The sequence below is a fragment of the Pleurodeles waltl genome, chromosome 10, assembly GCF_031143425.1.
Source record: "Pleurodeles waltl isolate 20211129_DDA chromosome 10, aPleWal1.hap1.20221129, whole genome shotgun sequence".
Lineage (NCBI taxonomy): Eukaryota > Metazoa > Chordata > Amphibia > Caudata > Salamandridae > Pleurodeles > Pleurodeles waltl.
Window position 1 is genome coordinate 813,523,498 of NC_090449.1, and position 18,668 is coordinate 813,542,165.

The window sequence follows — 18,668 nt, forward strand, 5'->3', positions numbered from 1 at the left end:
AGGCCCACCTGCCCCCAAGGGGGGCAGAAACCACTTAGCTACAGGGATCTTGTGTGTGTGTGTTTTGTGTGGTGGGGTGGCCCCTTGGGCATGGGTCGCTCACCAAGGAGGGCCCATATTATTAAAGCCATTTCTGCTCCCCTTGGGGGCAGATTGGCCTATTATTTTTAGTCCCATTTGCCCTCAAGCAGAAGCCACGAAGGTGCCAGGGATTTTTTTTTTTGTGTGGGCGTGGCCCCTTGGGCAAGGGTCCACCCCCCAAATAGGGCACACAACGGTTGGCCATTTCTGCCTCCCTTGGGGGCAGATCGGTCTAGTTTTTTTAGGCCCATCTGGCCCCACGGGGGCAGAAACCACTAGACACCAGGGAATATTTCTAAATGTTTGGGTGTTTGTCAAGTATTTGCATTTGTGAATTTGTGATTATAACAGTTTATTTCTCCTTTTTGTTCTAGTTCAAAGCTTTTGCTTCCTTTGCTGTGGCTCCTTGCGATGTTGACAGTGGTTCACCTGCAGTTTGCGTAGTTGCTTGTTTTAGGTAAGAAAACAAAAATTGCTCCAAAATAGTATTGTTGCCATCCATGAATGACATGTTTGTAGGTGGTGTACTAAATGCAGGATTGTGCGTGAAATTGTCCTTAAATTTGTTCACAATGATATTTGTGTTGTTTTATGTCTAATTTTATGTTCTTATTTTAGTGGGATATCATTGGTGATTGCTTTGTCTGTGCAGAGTAGTTGCTGGCGAGTCTAGCTTTTTCAGGCAAGTGAGTGGAATAGCTTTTGAGTACATAACTCTTTTGATAAAGCCACACTTTGTTTATTACTTACTTTGGACATCGCTGGTTGTTGTTGGCGCATTTGTCAAGTTACACTTCTTAGAAAGGATCATGGGTAGCCGCAGAATGACCGCTCAGCAGGTTGTTGGTATGCTTTTTGAGTTGTCTTCTGATCATGATTATGAGACTGACTCTGCATCTGAGGCAGAGAAGCCAGAGAGAGATTTTGGCAGTGAATTTTCAGTCCAAGAGGAATCTTCTGAAGAGGAAGGCACTCTCAGTGCAGATGAAGAGCCTGTTTTAGAGGAGGACACTGATGGGCCAATAGTGGGGCAGCCTGGGGCTGAAAGGTTTCCCATTGGAAGACCTGAACTCTGGGTTGCCCCAAACATGGAGCATTCAGAGTTGCCTGCCTTTACTGGTCTCCCAGGGTGTAGAGTGAATACAGAGAACTTTTTGCCTTTCAATTTCATTGAGTTGTTTATGGACGATGTATTTTGGGAACAGATTGTGAGCAGACTAATTTGTACATGGAGCAGTATTTGAGGGACAACGCTGCCAGACTTAGGCCACAGTCTAGAGCTACTCAGTGGATTCCTACAAATCGAGAAGAGATTAAAAAGTTCTTGGGTTTGACTTTTTTGATGGGGTTGATAAGGAAGCCATCACTGGCTTCTTCTTGGTCTACTAGTCCCTTGATGGCAATGGCTATATTTCCTGCAACCATGGCTCATAATCGGTATCTGCTTCTTCTTCGGATGCTGCATTTTGTTGACAATGCTTTAACCTTGCCACAAGATCACCCTGATTATGACTGTCTTTTTAAGATTAGGCCTACCTTTGATCACTTTGTAGATTGTTTTTCAGAGGTCTATGTTCCAGGGAAAGAAATAAGTGTGGATGAGTCTTTGGTCCCGTTCAAGGGTCGTTTGGTTTTTAGGCAGTACATTCCTAGGAAGAGGGCACTGTAGGGAATTAAATTGTATATGCCGTCTGAAAGCAGTACATGATTGGTTTAAAATTTCCAGGTCTACACTGGTAGGTATTCCAGTATTGACCCCCCTGGTTGTCCACCCACTTTTGGAGTTAGTGAGAAAATTGTGTGGGAACTTGGTAGACGACTGTTTAACAAAGGTCACCATTTGTATGTAGATAGCTTCTACACTAGAGTGCAGTTGTTCAAGGAATTGTTCAGATTGGACACTGTTGCTGGTGGCACAATCTGCTCTAACCGGAAAGGCTATCTAAGGTAGCTTGTCTGTAAAAAACTTGAGAAGGGACAGTGCAGTGGAATGATGAGCTGCTAGCTCTGAAATTTGCAGACATGAGGAATGTCTACATGTTAACTACAATCCATGATGAGAGTACTTCACTTGTGGCTGTTTGGGGTCAGGTTGCTGACGTGCACAAACCTGTGTGCATTTTAGACTACAATAAAGCACATGGCTGGTGTTGCTAGAGTAGATTAGAGGTTGGAACCTTACACTGCTGTTCGTGAGGTATACGTATGGTATAAAAAGTTAGCAATCCATTTGTTCAATTTTGCAACTTTTAATGTTCCCCTGAGTCAAGGATGAAACTTGATAAATTTCAAGAGTCAGTAATAGAGAGCCTTATTGTGGTCGAACATGCAAGAGTTCCTAGAGTAGCAGTGGTGGAGGATGTGGCTTGATTGAAAGATCAGCACTTTCCTGATCAGATTCCTCCCACTCCCAAAAATGACTTTCCCGTTAAGAAATGTAGAGCCTGTGCCCAAAGAGGTATCCGGAGGGAGACTCGGATGTACTGCCACGATTGTCCTTCAAAGCCTGGGCTGTGTGTGGCCGGCTGTTTCAGAAGTTACTCACAAACTGTGAGTCATTGGTTCAGTTTTTTGGCATTTCAGTTATTAACAGTGCATTTCTTTTTTGTGAAATCTCTTGTTAATAAAATTTAATCTACTGAACCATCACTCACCCTCATGCCAAATCCAACCAGTATGTGTGGTAAAAATGAAAAAACCTGCTCCACTGTAATCAGGCTTCAAAGCATACCCATCACATGCAAGGTGTCTCAAGTGGACCCCGATGATGTAGCATGCCACCAACTAAATTGGTGGGTGAGGGGTCTTTTTAACATAACCTAAGTGCATTTCTTTTCACAATTTTACTGTTTGAAACATCACAAAAGGAAGTGGACACATCAAAATGATCTATTACAAAACTACCTGTTTATGAGGAGGAGGGCACCTACGTTTTTGGTCCCGGGTGCGGCGGTCATCTAGGGAAACCTACCAAACTCTGAATTTTTTAAAAACTAGACACACGGAGGAGTTCAGGGAGGTGTGGCTTGTGTGGATCCCCCCACATTTTCTTACCCATAGTCCCTGCAAACCTCAAAATTTGAATAAAAACCATAAAAACCATATTTTCCTCACTTTTATTTATTTGTAGGATCTCCACACCAGCACAATTTTCCTACCACCCAGCGTTCTGCTCAGGCTCCCAAGTAAAATGATACTGTGGTCCCCCAAGCATAGGCAGCCTAAAAATGTATAAGAAATTGTGCTGTGCTATCCCCTCAATCTCTGCACATTTTTGGCCTTTTCCTGTTGCTGGCACCTGGGCCACCCACACAAGTGAGGTATCATTTTTATCGACATACCAAGGGGAACACTGGGTGGTAGGAAATTTGTACTGCCATGGTGATCCAACAAAGAAAAGTGTGGAAAATTTGTTTTTTTTTAGCTATATTTGAGGTTTGCAGAGGAGTCTGGGTAAGAAAATGTTGGGGGATTCCTCCAGGTGTCTACTTTAAAAAAATGCCTGGGTTTGGTAGGTTTCCCTTGATGACCACTGCACCTGTGACCAAAAACGCAGGTGCCTCCCCACAAAAACAGGTAGTTTTGTAAGAGATCATTTTGATGTGTCCATGTTGTGTTTTGGGGCATTTCCTAACGCAGCCACTAGGTCTACCCAAACAAGTGAGGAACCATTTTTATCAGGAGGCTTAAGGAAACACTGGGTAGAAGGAAGTTTGTAGCTCACCTCAGATTCCAGAACTTTCCATCACCGAAATGTGGGGGAAAAGTGTTTTTTTTGCCAAATTGTGAGGTTTGCAAAGGATTCTGGGTAATAGAACCTGGTTAGAGCCCCACAAGCCAACCCATTCTGAATTCCCCTAGGTGTCTAGTTTTCAGAAATATCCAGGTTTGCTAGGTTTTCCCAGGTGCCAGCTGAGCTAGAGGCGAAAATCCACAGCTAGGCACTTTGCAAAAAACAGGTCAGTTTTCTTTGGGAAAATGTGATGTGTCCACGTTGTGTTTTGGGGCATTTCCTGTCCCGGCCACTAGGCCTACCCACACAAGTGGGGTACCATTTTTATCAGGAAACTTGGAGAAATACTGGAATTCAGAGATGTGCACCCTTTTATGATACCCTTTTCAGGGAAGAAAAACACAAGCTTTCTTCTCCAGCCATTTTTCCCAATTAAACAAAAATTGCTGAATTGTAGCTAATTTCTTGGTCTTCTCCAGGGGAATCCTCAAACTCTGGGTACCTCTGGAATCCCTAGGATGTTGGGAAAAAAGGACACAAATTTGGCGTGGGTAGCTTATGTGGACAAAAGGTTATGAGGGCCTAAGCACGAACTGCCCTAAATAGCCAAAAAATGGCCTGGCACCTGACGAGGAAAAGGCCTGGCAGCGAAGGGGCTAATGAGAAAAGAAGCAGTGTGATACTTTAGTATAAAAATTAATGCATGTGTGTCTCTATATTCATTGAATGCCAAGTAATAAATAAAACATAAGCGTCTGTATCACATAAAGTGAGCACTTGGATCCCTAAATTAAGAAGTAGTCTCTGTCATAGTTTTGGTATGACTGGTGTCTTATGTAGTTGAAGAACTGGATCAACGCTATTTTATAAACCTTAGACAGTAGTAAATAGTAGTGTGTCACAGGAACTTTGCATGCATAGTGCTAAATTTGCTGACATATCTAAAGTAAACAACTGAATGGAGCACTATAATATACACAAAGTAACATAATACCTGATTAAAGCATAACAGGACCCATAACAAAAACAGTCAAACCAGTCAAACAAATAGCAACTGAAGTACAACACAACAAATTCACATTTACATAATAGAACACAAAAAACACAGCTGTACAAAAACAGCAGAACACATCACCACCGCAACAAAATAGCACATAAACAAATATGCACAAACATTATTGTTGCACAGTACCACGTCTACAATCCTGTGTTATAGTACAGTGGTTAAAGTTGTCAGGAACAAGCAGTGCCTTAACATACCACCAAGGACGTGATATAACCAAAGATGCTGGAGTGTGACTGGGATTTAATGGTGAGTGCATGCATGGTTTGAAGATTTGGTGCGATAAGAAGGATGTTGATTTTTTTTAATAGAGAACAGAATATTTCTGAAACAAAGTGCAATTTACAAACATCTGATATAGACTTGATGAGAACCTTAGAAAACCTAGAACACAGTAATGGTAACAAAGAGGGTTAACCACTTGATAAAGATAACCTGCCTCTTGATCTCTTGATGATAGTGATGGACATTAATGACCATGCTGATACTGATTTTAGACAAGGAACAACATTTTTGCATCATATGCCATTCAACTTAATTGATATCTAGAGTACCTGTGACTGACTCAAAACAATTTTCCAGTAAACAGTTGCCACGTAAATAAAACAAAAGACATTACACAGTAATTAAAAATTTGAAAAGAGAATAAGGGGTAGTTGTCAAACCTTCTGATTATGGTGGGGAGAATATATTTATTGCCTGAAACAATGTATATTAATGAAATAATGAGACAACTTAATGCTATTTCATGTTATAAAAGAAGAGACCATGAACAGTACACCAAGACAAAGCATTAAGGGGCAGATGTGGAAAGCTTTTTTTGCAGATGCGAATGGCTCGATTCGCAGAATTAGAGTGTTTGCAACATTAAAAAAGTTTTATACAATGTACAAAAGTCAAATTGTGATTCCGTGTTTCGAAGGAGCATTCCTTCCAAAATACCGAACTAGAATGGTATGTATCAATGTTTTGCGACCAAATTCCAGTTGCAAAACAGTAATACTTTACCACCAGCTTACAATAGATGGTAATTCATGCGTAAAGGGGAATAGGTCCCCTGGGTACCCCTTCCTCTTTGGGAATGTTAAAAAAATATTTTTTAAGAGCAGAATAGTCTCACAGACCACTGCCTACTATTAAAAACTGGAACCTCAAAGTTTAATTTATTTCTTTTAAAATGAATCCCATTTTCCTTTCCTTTAAGGAAAATGGGATGCAGTAAAAAATAAAAATAATATTTTACTAAAAAGCAACCGCAGACATAGTCGACTCCTGACCTCAGGAGGCCACCATCCATGTGATGACTCTGATTCCTACTTGGTTGCAAATTTTGACCTACCTCATTTATATACATGAGGTAGGTCTATTTGTGACCCACTTGGGATTGCTAATGAAACTCAAAAGTGTTTCATACATTATGAATAATGATATTGGTATTCCTAATTGTAGTACATCTGGCTCTAAGTGCATTGCAACCTATTTGAATGGTTTTAACAAGTTTTAATGACACTCCGAGATTTTTTATTTCTTAGGAATGATCACCCTGCAATTCAAGAGATATATTTGCTACCTAAAATAACTAAATATAGGACAACTCCACCCGACAGACCAATTATCCCTTCCAATGGCAGTGTTTTGGAAAATGTGTCAAACTACATCAACGTCTTCCGGCATCCATTCGTTTAAGCATTACCTTTGTTTCCTAAAAATACTACTCTTTTCCTGAAAGACATTTATGATGCACTTTGAGAAATACGTATTATTAGTAATGATGGATGTCTAAACCCAGTATACCAATTCACCACAAAGATGGCCTAAAAGCATGCCAATTTGCATGTGGCCTGGAGGGATGATTAGGTGTTTAATGCTAAATACTGGAAAATCATGGAAAATAAAATCATTTTATTGATGGCACCTATCATAAATTGACAACTTTTATTAATTAAATCAACATGAATGATCTGAATTTGAACTTCATGCTGGTGTACAGCAGGGAAACAATAGACGTCTTAGATGTGAAACTAACCATCATTAACAAGCACATAAGAACTTCTATTCATAGACAAAAGACAGTCCAAAACAGCATTTTACATGCTGCTAGTTTCCACCCTGAACACCCCCCAAACAAAATATTCCTTTTTGTGAACTACTCTGGCCCACACAAATATGTAAAGATGGCACTCTATATAACAACAAAGAGAAACCAATCTGTACTTGATTATGTAAACGAGGATACAATTCCAGAATTCTGAACAATTCCAAACATAAAGTATATTTAAATAACAGGGAGAAACTTCTATTGAATTCTCAAAGAAGAACAAAAAAGATGAAGACCCCTGACAGATAACCACTTACAAAGCACAGTAAAATAAGTATGCCAAATCTTAAGCAGTAGGTGTAATTTAATATATGGTGATCCCAGAATTGGAGAAATGGTCCCCAAGAGACCTTTGATGACATATAGGACAGTAAGAACAATGAGGGATGAAATCATGATGAGCATATTTTCACCCTCTAAAAATGATTGGTTAATCCTATTCAAAGGTAGCCACAAATTTCTTGCATGTAAGCTCTGTCACGATCCCATCAAAATGAACATTTCATTCTCTGATAGAATTCAAACAATCGAAGTTTAACATGTGAAATGGAATTTGTAGTATACACATTGACTTACCCATGCAATAAAAAATACATTGGCAGTACAATTCTGAAAGTGAATAAATGTATACTACAGCATATGTACAAATAGGAATGTGGGTAGGAGTTACCCTGTAGCATGATACTTTTACAAATTCCATCATGGTGATATTTCACATCTTTGTTATTTATTTATTAATAATGTCCCAAAATTGCCTCAAGGAGGTGATAGAGAAAGTGCATTGAGGAATTCAGAATCTAAATATAGTATCTTCCTCCACACAAAAGAACCTAATAGTTCAAGTATTGAAGAAGACTTGCACGCTTTCTTGTAAAGAACTGTTTTCTGAAACTTTTGAGTAGGAGGTTTTTGTAGTTATAAATGCAATTTTGTTTTCTTTTTAGGTGTACACAGTGGTTTTCCCAATCATCAAGAAACTGACTGTTGGATGATTTTTATATTTCACCTACATGATTTCTGTGATTGATCAATTAATTTAGGTGTGGCCTAGCTCACTTAGGCATGAAGTATGAGACACCAACTGCCTGTATAACGTACCATTTCTTAATTAGCCCACACAGGCAATCGAAGGAGGGGCCTTAACTTAATGTGACCATTATGAGCAATACCAATCTTAGCAAACTCTTACAATGGATGTGCAATTGTGTCCATATATGCAACTTCTCAAATATGAGTATGATGGCATTTGATGAGTTCACTAAATAATATATTTTACATTGGTGTGATTTAGGAATAATGTCCCAAATATGTTCTATGATTTTAATATGAATTATTGCACATACATATAGCATATGATCATTTTCCTTAGTATTTTTCTGCATTTACTGATATATTATGATTGAGGTATATACTATATTTGCCATTATTTGGCACCTATTGCTATTTTCCTATTGCTGATTTTTTTATGGGTACTGATCCATCTATGTTGTATATGACCTTTTTTGGTGTATTTGGTTGATGTAATCAGGATTTCTTTCACGTCTATCACAATTGGGTGCATCACGTCACACGCTCATGCCCTGTCTTTATATATTGTAATATTGAAGGCCTTCTGCTGGTAATAAGGCTGTGTTAGCCAAATGAGTGTGACCTGCTACTCATGGTTCACTTGTGTGTGTGTGTGGATATATATATATATATATATATATATATATATATATATATATATATATATATATATATATATATATATATATATATATATATGTATATATAGTTTTATACATATATATATAGGGCGTTTGCCATTAGGTAGTTATATTTAGGACGATTTTACCATTTACCATTTATTGTTGTCAGCCTATCCGGCCATAACAATTACACACTTATAAATACTGACCCTACATAACACGTTAAAAATCACATAAAATGCAAACATAACAATAAAAACTACACTTGACATTGGTGCTTCGACGTGCGCCTCCGTGCAACACCCAATTTAACCTAAATTATCATGTAGATGCTTTATAACTATGGCTGGTTAATCACGCCATAGTTTATTTACATAACACACTAGACAATTCTATGGTGGCATGATGAATCTGAAAATTAAATGACTTGTCCTGGCACTAGTCATTCAGGGCCATTCAGTACGATCCTCCAGTTTTAATAACATCCCAGAAACAATCCCTGTTTTACCTGTCCTGCACCAATTTCCCCAGGCTGGTGATGCCTATAGAACACCGCAAGCAGTTATTCTTGTGCCAAAAGCTGCAGGTGCATTGACAATCGTAACTCCCATGCCTCCAAGATGTATGTTGAAACCATCATCACAATGTGTTTTTCATCAGAACGCATACATAACACTTCAGCTTCTTTACACTTCCTGACTCCGTACATTTAAAAAAGTGGTCGTAAATACAGTTTACGAAGTTCGAGAGAAAAGTGACATAGTAAAAGGAAGTGAGATAATGTTTCTTGGCCGCCGTGACGGCAGGGGCAGCAATCTAATCTCCCCAGGGGAACAGGCTGTCATTCATTAGTCACTGCTGTCACTGGTAGCGCGCCCATGAGAAACTTAAAATAAAGAGCTCTTTTTTCCTCTGGGTTGATGCTATCAATAAAAACAGCTGGTTTGAGTTCTTGATTAAATAAAATGTAACGCTTAAATAAAGGACTAAGGGGGTCATTACAACCTCGGCGGTCTGCCTTGCAGACTGCCGAGGTTGTGGGAGCCAGAATACCGCCAGTGCTGGCGGTATGGCTGGCTCCGTATTTTGACTTTTCTGCTGGGCCAGCAGACGGTAACAGAGTTACCGTCCTCTGGCCCAGCGGAAAAGTCACATCAACATTGCCGCCGGCTCGTAATTGAGCCGGCGGCAATGCTGATGTGCAGCGGGTGCAGTAGCATTTCACTGCCCGAAATTCAAGCAGAGAAATGCGCGACGGGGCTCTGCCTGGGGGCCCCTGCACTGCCCATGCCAAGTGCATGGGCAGTGCAGGGGCCCCCAGGGGCCCCCTGAGTCCCCTTACCGCCAGCCTCTTCCTGGCGGTGCAAACCACCAGAAACAGGCTGGCGGTAGGGGAGTCATAACCCCCAGGGCAGCGCTGCTTGCAGCGCTGCCCTGGCGGATTATCACCGCCGGGCCTGTTGGCGGTACGAATGCCACTTTAACCTTGGCGGTCACCGACCGCCAGGGTTGTAATGACCCCCTAAGGGTCTCACACATGTTCCATGTCTTGTGGCCCCAATATGCCTTTTTTACAGCAGGTAAACTAGGCTTTCTGATTTTTTCTGGATAAAGTCAGAGTTCTTCCAAACCTATTACAGCCAGGGTGGTTGAGATGTGTTTAAACCACGGCAGTTTCTGATGATTTTGTAAATTCATGATGTCAATCATTACATCTTTATATGATATAAGTTCCTTTTTTGCCCAAATGCGAATCCAGTATCTCATTGGAGCCAATGCAATATAGTCCTCAATTTTCCTCATTTTTAAGTCTATTCTTATTGCGTTCATCAGTGTGCCATTGCCTAGACAAAGTAATCAGCGTACACATTTATTTTCATTTACTTGTATTGGAAGAGTCTTTTTGAATCCCCAAATTTCTGCACCGTATAGTGCTACAACCCTTGCCTTTGTTTTGTACGCAAGCAGTGCAGAACTCACAGAGTGATTGTCTCTGGCTTTTGCAAATCTGAGTACGGCTCCAGGTTGTTGGGCCAGGGAGATGTTACTTTTATAAACTTGCAGATTCCATGTCAGTTTATCATCCAGCCTACAGCCTAGGTATTCATAGGTCACCACTTGGTCCAGAGACTTTTTGTTTATCTTAAAGGTCACTTGGATCTTCTGTTTTAGATTGAGAATCATGAACTTTGTTTTACCCTCATTAATCACCATGTTCCTCAAGGCACAAAATGATTCAAAACCCTTTAGTAGACGATGCGTTGATATCTCCGTTCTTGCCAATAGTACAGCGTCATCTGCAAAGAGCAAAATAGGTATGCTTTCATTAGCTAATTTCAGCACATCCAAATTTAAATTGCTCAGGTTTTGGCCTACTTCATTTATATTGCAGTTAAATAGAATTTGGGCCAAGACACAACCTTGTTTAACACCTCACTAGATTGGAATCTCTACTGGATAGTCAGTTTTCATGCTATATCTGACCCTGGTGGTATTTCCTGTATGTAGTAAGATTAACAGCCTTAAGATCTTTTCTGGTATTCACATTTCCGACAGTAGCTGCCATAATATTTGGCGATTCACGCTGTCAAATGCTGTTTGAAGATCCACAAATACCAGGTATAGTGGGGAGTCCTTTAAGGAGACATATTTAGCACAAATCATGTTCAGCTTAAAGAGTTGATCTGTTGTATTTTGACCCCTCCTGAAACCAGCTTGATGTAACGATAACAGATCTCCATCCTCTAGCCACTGGTCTAGGGGCGATTGGATCAGTTTGGCGAAAAAAAAATCCAACACTGTCAAGCAATCATTTTGGCCTGTAATTACACACCAGATCCCGTGGCCCCTTTTTGTGTATTGGAACAATTATTGATTTTCTCCATAAAGTCGGAATTACCTCAAAACGCCAAACACTGTTATATAGGCGAGTTAGAGCTGGTAGCCATAAGGATAATTGGTTACGATAGACGTCTGAGGGACTACCATCTGGGCCTGCAGACTTGTACGGCTTTTGGAGAAGGATAGCATGTTTAATTTCTTTCTCACTGAATTCAAGCGCTAGCTCCATGGCATGTGGAAAAGCATAGGTTATTTGCGTAGAGTTTACACTGATTAGTCCTGTGTTTCGTGTTCTGACACAATTGGCCCCTTTGTTGCTACCACATAAGTCTCTTGGAATTATAATACCTTGCTTGATTTGTGGTTGCTGCCATCTGACCCTTGACTAAGGCTATTTGAGTTATTGGTGCTCCCAGGTACTGTCATGTCCTCTTCTTGATACAGGGCAGTGAAGTGCTTTACCCAGAGTTGTGGGTTGATGTTCTGCTCTAGGTTTTTCAGAGGGCCTTCGCATCCCCACCTAATTATCTCCCAAAACTTTTTAGAGTTTCCAACCAAGATTGCATGCAAGAGGTCTTTCCAAAGCTTGTGTGGAAACGTATTCTTCTTGTATTGCAGTAATTTCTTATATTGTTGCCTGCACTCGAAAAAATGTTGCTCATTAGAGTTATTCAGATGCCAAATCTTTAATGCTCATGATAGCGCCTTTTTTAATTTTAAACACTCGCCATCAAACCAGCCCTCAGTCACTTTTGGGTTGATTTTAAAATGCCTTATTCTTTCCTTTGATGTTTGTGATAGCAAATTATTAAAATTATGCTAAAGGAGAGAGACCTTGTTACCTGTTAGGTTAAGGAACATGGAGCGTGATGACAGCCAGGTCTCACTGGGTGCACCCATAAAAGGTTCAGCCACATCTGTCATTGCAATTTTTTTTCTATTTGGTCTCAGAGCTATTGTTAGGCTATTTCCTTTATATAGGGGAACAGATTTCCCAGGACTCATGTCTGGGTGGGCCTTCTCCATTAGCAACAGGTCGTGGTCACTCTCTATCCTGTCCCTTATTTCCATGTCAATAATGTAGTGCCAGGCTTCGATGTTTATTGTCATATAGTCAATAATACTTTGCCTCTTTCACATTCGAAAGGTGGATTTGAAAGCTCTATCTGATCTTGTTCTTCCATTTAGTATACAAATCCCTCCTTCTACTAGAGCTTCAAAGATTCATTCTCCTTTCTTGGAGTCTTGGCAACGTTCAATAGTGGGGATCAGAATATTCCATGCATGATCTTCCTCTACTACTTGCTCGTCCCTGAGGATTGAATGTGTTTGGTGTTAAAATCACCGCATATTAGTAGGAAGCTTTTACAGAACTGAGAGGGGCGGTCGTTCATGTAACCAATCATAGGATTCCAGGAGCCTCTAGATCTTTTATTTAAGATGTGTTCCTTGGGCAGCCGCACACCTGGCTTGACTTGAACCCAACTAATAGGTGGGAAGTACACATTCACTATTTCGAGTGACCACACCTCGTGTTCTACTACTAGCGTATGAATTTCCTTGCTTAATACAACGTGGGTTGCTACAGAATTTTCCAGCAGTGAAGTTCTAACCCAGATGGTCAAGCCTCCTGTTGGTCTTCCTTTTTTGTGTTTAGTTGCGGGTAGATGGAAAGTGGAAAGCCCATCTAGATCGATGGCATCAATAGACCAAGATTCCTGAAAGCAACTGATATCTTGTTGTTTAATCAATTTTACCCAGTCCATATCCTCGATTTTAGCTTTTAGGCCTGCGATATTCCATTTTAGGATTTTTAGTGATAATCTAGTTCTATCTTTTATGCTCAGGCAGTTCATTTTCTGCTACAAGATTCTGTATGACTGTTGTTTGCATGTCTGTGGCAGCGAGGAGTTACCCATGGTGTTTCTTGGGGAATTAACTAGCAAGCGGAACCTCATGTTGCTCAAGTTTGTTCGTTCAGGTAATTGCTGTTTGAAGCTAATTGCTCCCTGCAATATCGAGCCATATCATCAGATTGGACCATTTTAGGATCTGTTTTACTATCCATGGCAAAGCTCAGACTGTTTCTGTTGATTCCCCACTTTCTAACCCTCTTCTTTGTATGAATCTTATTCAGAGCAAATCATTAGGCGTTACGTTCTGCAGGCCTGGCAGGGAGTTAACCAGATATAGAATATTACACCGGTTTAGAATATCTTGGCTCCCTCTTGAGGAATACTCGGGGGTAAACATGATCGTATCTTCATGCTCTTTGCTTCTTTCATGTGGATCTCAATATGCACGCAGCCTTCCTGCGACCATCTTCCTTGGAATCGATTTTCTTCTTTTTCATTACTATTGATGATAGCTACAGGTCCTGTAGATGCTGGCTTTTTGAGGGCCAGAATTCCATTTTTACTTTGTTTTCCCAGTCAAGCGTGATAGAGCTGTCAAGGCGTTAACAGGCTCCAGATGGCTACTGTAATTTTCTAGCCTGGTGTGAGAAAACAGGGCTGATTGCAGAGGCCCCATAACTTTTTGCCCCCATTTTCCTCTTTTTGCTGGTGTTTTCCTGACTTTGATGGTGTCCTGGGTACTGCTAACCAGTCCCAGGGCCTGTGCTCTGTGTAAAATGGATATGCAAATTAGGCTAATTATAATTGGCTAAGTTAACCTACCTATAAGTCCCTAGTATATGGTAGGGCATGTAGGTTTAGGGACCACAGCATAGGTGGTGCACACCTAGGTGCACTGCTGAGGTGCCCAGTGTCATTTTAAAAGCAAGCCTGCCTTGCTGGCTGCTTTTAAATTAAAGTTATATGCAAATTCGACTTTGGAATTAAAGGTACTTCCAAAGTCTTAAACTACCTTATTTTTACAGGTGTGCCCTATGTGCCCCTAGGGCTGGGTGCCATGTAACTATAAGCAGGGACTTTATAAAAATAGATTTATAAGCCCTGGTGAGGTAAAAACAGCCAAATTTGTTTTTCCCTCATTGAAGTAAATGGCCTTCATAGGCTAGAATGGGCAGACTTTATTTTAAATTTTAAAGTCTCCTTAAATGTTACATACCAAGAATTTGGTATCAAATTAATTGTTGTAATAAATCCCACAACTTCCAGTTGTTGGATTTAATATAACTTGTTCAGGTAAAAAGTTTAGACTTTACCTAAAAAGTTGCCAATTTCAGCTCTGCATTGTTTTTGCTGCTGTGCTCTGATTGGCCAGCCTGCAGCAGCTTCTGCCAGGCTGCCTTGATGAGGTGTGAAGTGGCCAGGCTTCACACAAAGGAATGTGCTTGGGGGAGAGAATCTCCCCTCAGCAGATGGTGAGGCAGGAAGGGGGAGGGCTGCCAAACTGGTCTTCAAAGGCAGAGAAGGACATTTGCAGCACCCAGCAACACCCCCACATCCTGCAACCCCAGACAATTAGGTGCCCCCTTGATTAGATTAGGAGAGGGCAGGAGAGGGGTGTGTTTATGATTTTTAGCCACACCAGTGGGTGGGCTCAGCCAGATGTAACCTCCAAAAATCAGATTCATCCATGTTGGATTTTTAGAGACTGTTGCCTTCTGGGATGGATTTTTGCCACACTTCCCAGGAAGTGGTCATCACAGGGGGACGACCCTTTCCCTGATTGGAGAACCAGGGCCCCCCTCCTTTTCAGCCAGGAGCAAGGATAAAACTGGCAGACCTGCACCCACACCTCAGATCCCCACCAAATTTCAAGAAGAAAGAACTTAAGGAGAAGAAGGACTGCCCTGCTGGACCCCTGGCCTGCACCTGGAACCTGCACTCAGAAGGACTGCACCAACTGCACACTTGGGCTTCACCACAAGAAGGACTTTGCCTGGCTTCAACTGGTTCAAGGAGGGACTCCCTGTTTGCTACAGGTGAAAAATTGCTAAACCAGAGTCCCCTGCACCAACTCCTGAAGAAAGCGACCAGCTGACCACTGTCCAGTGGCCAAAAAGGAGTTTGCGCCAGGTGCATTCTGGGAGTTGGCATGGGCACAGCAGGGGCCCCAGGGGCCCCGCGGCACCCCCTACCGCCATCCTGTTCATGGCGGGTTTCCCGCCATGAACAGGATGGCGGTAGGGGCTGTCAGAATCCTCATGGCGGCGGAGCGCGCTCCGCCGCCATGAAGGATTCCCCCGAGCAGCGGTAAGTCGGCGGGAGCCCGCCGACTTGCCGCTTCTGACCGCGGCTGAACCGCCGCGGTCAGAATGCTCGTGGGAGCACCGCCAGGCTGTTGGCGGTGCTCCCGTGGTCGGTGGCCCTGGCGGCCCTTTGTCTCCTAAGTTAAGCCTTGACGCTCGTTGCCAAGCTACCAAGGGTTGAGCTGGGATTAATTTACTGAGACCTAACTGTACCTATGTGGAGGTTAGTGGCTTGTTGCTAGGTGTAGGTACCTACCTGCCCTACCAATAGCCCATTTTCCAACACCTGGCCTGAGAACAATATTTTATTTTTGTCAGAGGTGCAGGAGCCGGAGCTATTGAATTGTCTTTAGTTTCCACAGGTGTGGTTATTCTTATACTTTGTTCGCTTCCTGTGGGCTCAGAACTCTTCGCCCTCCTGATTTCACTTTTACTATTTGCTTGTGGTGTCCCCTCAATGATGGTATTTCACAGTGGCTGACTATTTCCATTGTGATTCCCCACTACGTTTGGGTGATGTACTTGGGCTAGATGTTCTATTTTTGTAACTACGGGATGCTTGTCTTTACTGGAGCTTAACTTTAATTTTTATGTCTCTGGGCTCCATGTGTATGTTCCATTGTCTAAGACATCACTTGTGTCACTTAACCCTGGATTTACTGCTGGATCTATTTCCGACCTCTTTTTATATTTAGGACCTAGTTTCTATAGAAAAAGTGTTTTTTTACTTGGCTATGTATTTGTGCTGGTTGACGAATTTTCCCAAACTTTTCACAAATCATTCAATGCTCATGTGAGCTGCTGTCTGGAAAGTTTCAGGGTGATCCATTAAGTGGGGGGCATTGGGATTTTAAACAGCAATATTGCCTGAACCAGTGGACGGAATTAATTCACATTTGGCATATAGTAGCTCTTAGTCCAGAAAGAGACCTTTTTGTTATTTGGTGTAAATATGTTTGGTAGTTTTTGAGAAATTGAAAAAAATCCAAATTTGTATGTATAGGGACGCAGAGACTTCACAATACTTCCTGATCTCGTGCTGAGATATGATTGGCTGCCAACACTTCAACAAGGAATTGTTGGCAGCTATCTTGGGACTCGGCTTCAGCTGAATCCCAGACAAAAAAATTGAAAAAAAACAAAAGGGGCCAGGGTAACTAGTTTGCTAATCACTTCAGCTGCTGTCTTAAATGATTATGGGTGATTTGGCAAACGGGGGCCGAGAAAAAGAGGGGGTCCTCAAAACACGTTTTCCCCAAGCATTTTCCCATAGGGTCTTTAGACACGACTACAGCCTGAACCACTGAACAGAATTACACCAAACTTTGCAGAAAGGTAGATTTTGGCCCATAGATCATGCATATTGTGATTTTGTGTAAATCTGTTCAGTAGGTTTAGAAATATTAAAGGAAAAATAAATTTGTATATCTAGGGACTCGGATCCTCTGCAGTGGATTTGCAAATCTGTGTGCAAAAGAAAGGCCCTTATTCACTGGCCGCAACCTGAGAGAAAAGTTGCAGCCGCCATTTTGTTTATTGACACTACTGTGGGGGAAAAATAACAGTGTAAAGTGAGATAAGGGGTCAGGCTAGAGGTATCAGGACATTGCACATTTTTTTTTCAGCTGATTCACGGATCTGGGATCTGCCTCGGGGCTTAGCATGACCCCCTGTGCGATTCCACGATGGAACCAAGGATCCACCTCAGAGCCATGAGTCCGGAGCGGATCTGCGAATCTGGAGCCCAATGGATATAAATTATAGACACTCATTAAACCAACCTCGTCAGCGGTGGCACAGACCAGGACAGCCGTGCATGGTTTGGAGTTGACAGTACATGAGGGGAGGGGGGTCCAGGACACACACAAGTGGGAGCAAACAAAAAAGAGGGGTCCCAAAATGCAGACTTACCATGCATTTTCCATATACTACCTTAAGACTGGCTACACCAAAAACTGATGAACAGAATTACATCAAATCTGACAGGAAGCTAGATCTTGGTCCACAGATTGAGCATTTTGTGATTTGGTGTAAATCCATTCTGTAGTTTTTGAGAATTTAAGGGTAAAAATTATTGTATATCTTGAAGGTTGGGCACTCAAGAGTCTCAAGATGCTCTTGCAGGAGTGGCAATTTAAAAATGGAGCATTCTGATTGGCCCAGGGAGCCTTATTTTCCATGGGCCAGCTCTCTCCCATCGGAGTCAGAGTCCTAAGAGAGTGAGCACTCTGATTGGCTGCCAGCAACATGAAAACAATGTTGCTGGAAGTCATCGCAGGACTCGGGGTCTTAGTCCCCTGTCTTGATATTTAAAAAAACAATATTATAAGGGGGCAGGGTAGTGATATCTTGACCCCCAAGGGCCCCTGGAGGTCCCATAAGGAATCCCCCCAGGGCTCAAAAAGAAAAGAATCTGCAAAAGAAATGCTTTGATCCCAAGATCAAACAACAAAGTAGTGGAAAAAATAGTGGCTGGGCTTCAATTAAATAGCTTGAACCTCAGGGAGCCTATCTCTGAGGTTGATTTCATAAAGGGGAGGGAGGCTATGTGATCCCCCTTGCTGATCCTCCAAATCCCAGGGAGCCGACCCTAGAGGTTGTAAATTGTTCATATGGGGAGAGGGGATACGCAGCCCCTCTCCTCTAGCCGTCAGACACCATGGGGAACCCTCGCTCTGGGCTGAAATTAGTTTATCTGGGAAAGGGGGCTACATAACCCCCATTCCCATGCCTCCAGAGGCCCTGGGGAGCCTACCCCCTGAGCCAACATTAATTTTTATGGGGAGGGGACCATGAAGCTCCCCCTCCATGAGCCTCAAGAGGCCACAAGGAGCCCACCCTAGTGCAAAAAGTTAGGAAAATGGGGAAGGGGCTGCACAGCCCCCTCCCCAAGCCTCAAAAAGCCCTGGGGAGCCCACCCCTGGAAAGATTATGTGGCCCTTCCTCCTAAACCATTAATGACCATGGGTACCTTATTCCTTGAGGCCGCCTCAGATGTAATG

At 42.1% G+C, this 18,668-nt stretch overlaps 1 protein-coding gene across 1 annotated transcript in view; it reads right to left on the minus strand.

Moving 5' to 3' along the window:
* The window catches only part of LOC138262456 (transmembrane channel-like protein 2), a 469,363-nt gene that overhangs the window by 27,416 nt on the left and 423,279 nt on the right, over positions 1-18,668 (minus strand). Inside the window, exon 19 of the mRNA XM_069212350.1 lies at positions 10,760-10,963. Within this exon, the coding sequence (XP_069068451.1) occupies positions 10,760-10,963 (204 nt within the window). The remainder of the gene's footprint in view (positions 1-10,759; positions 10,964-18,668) is intronic.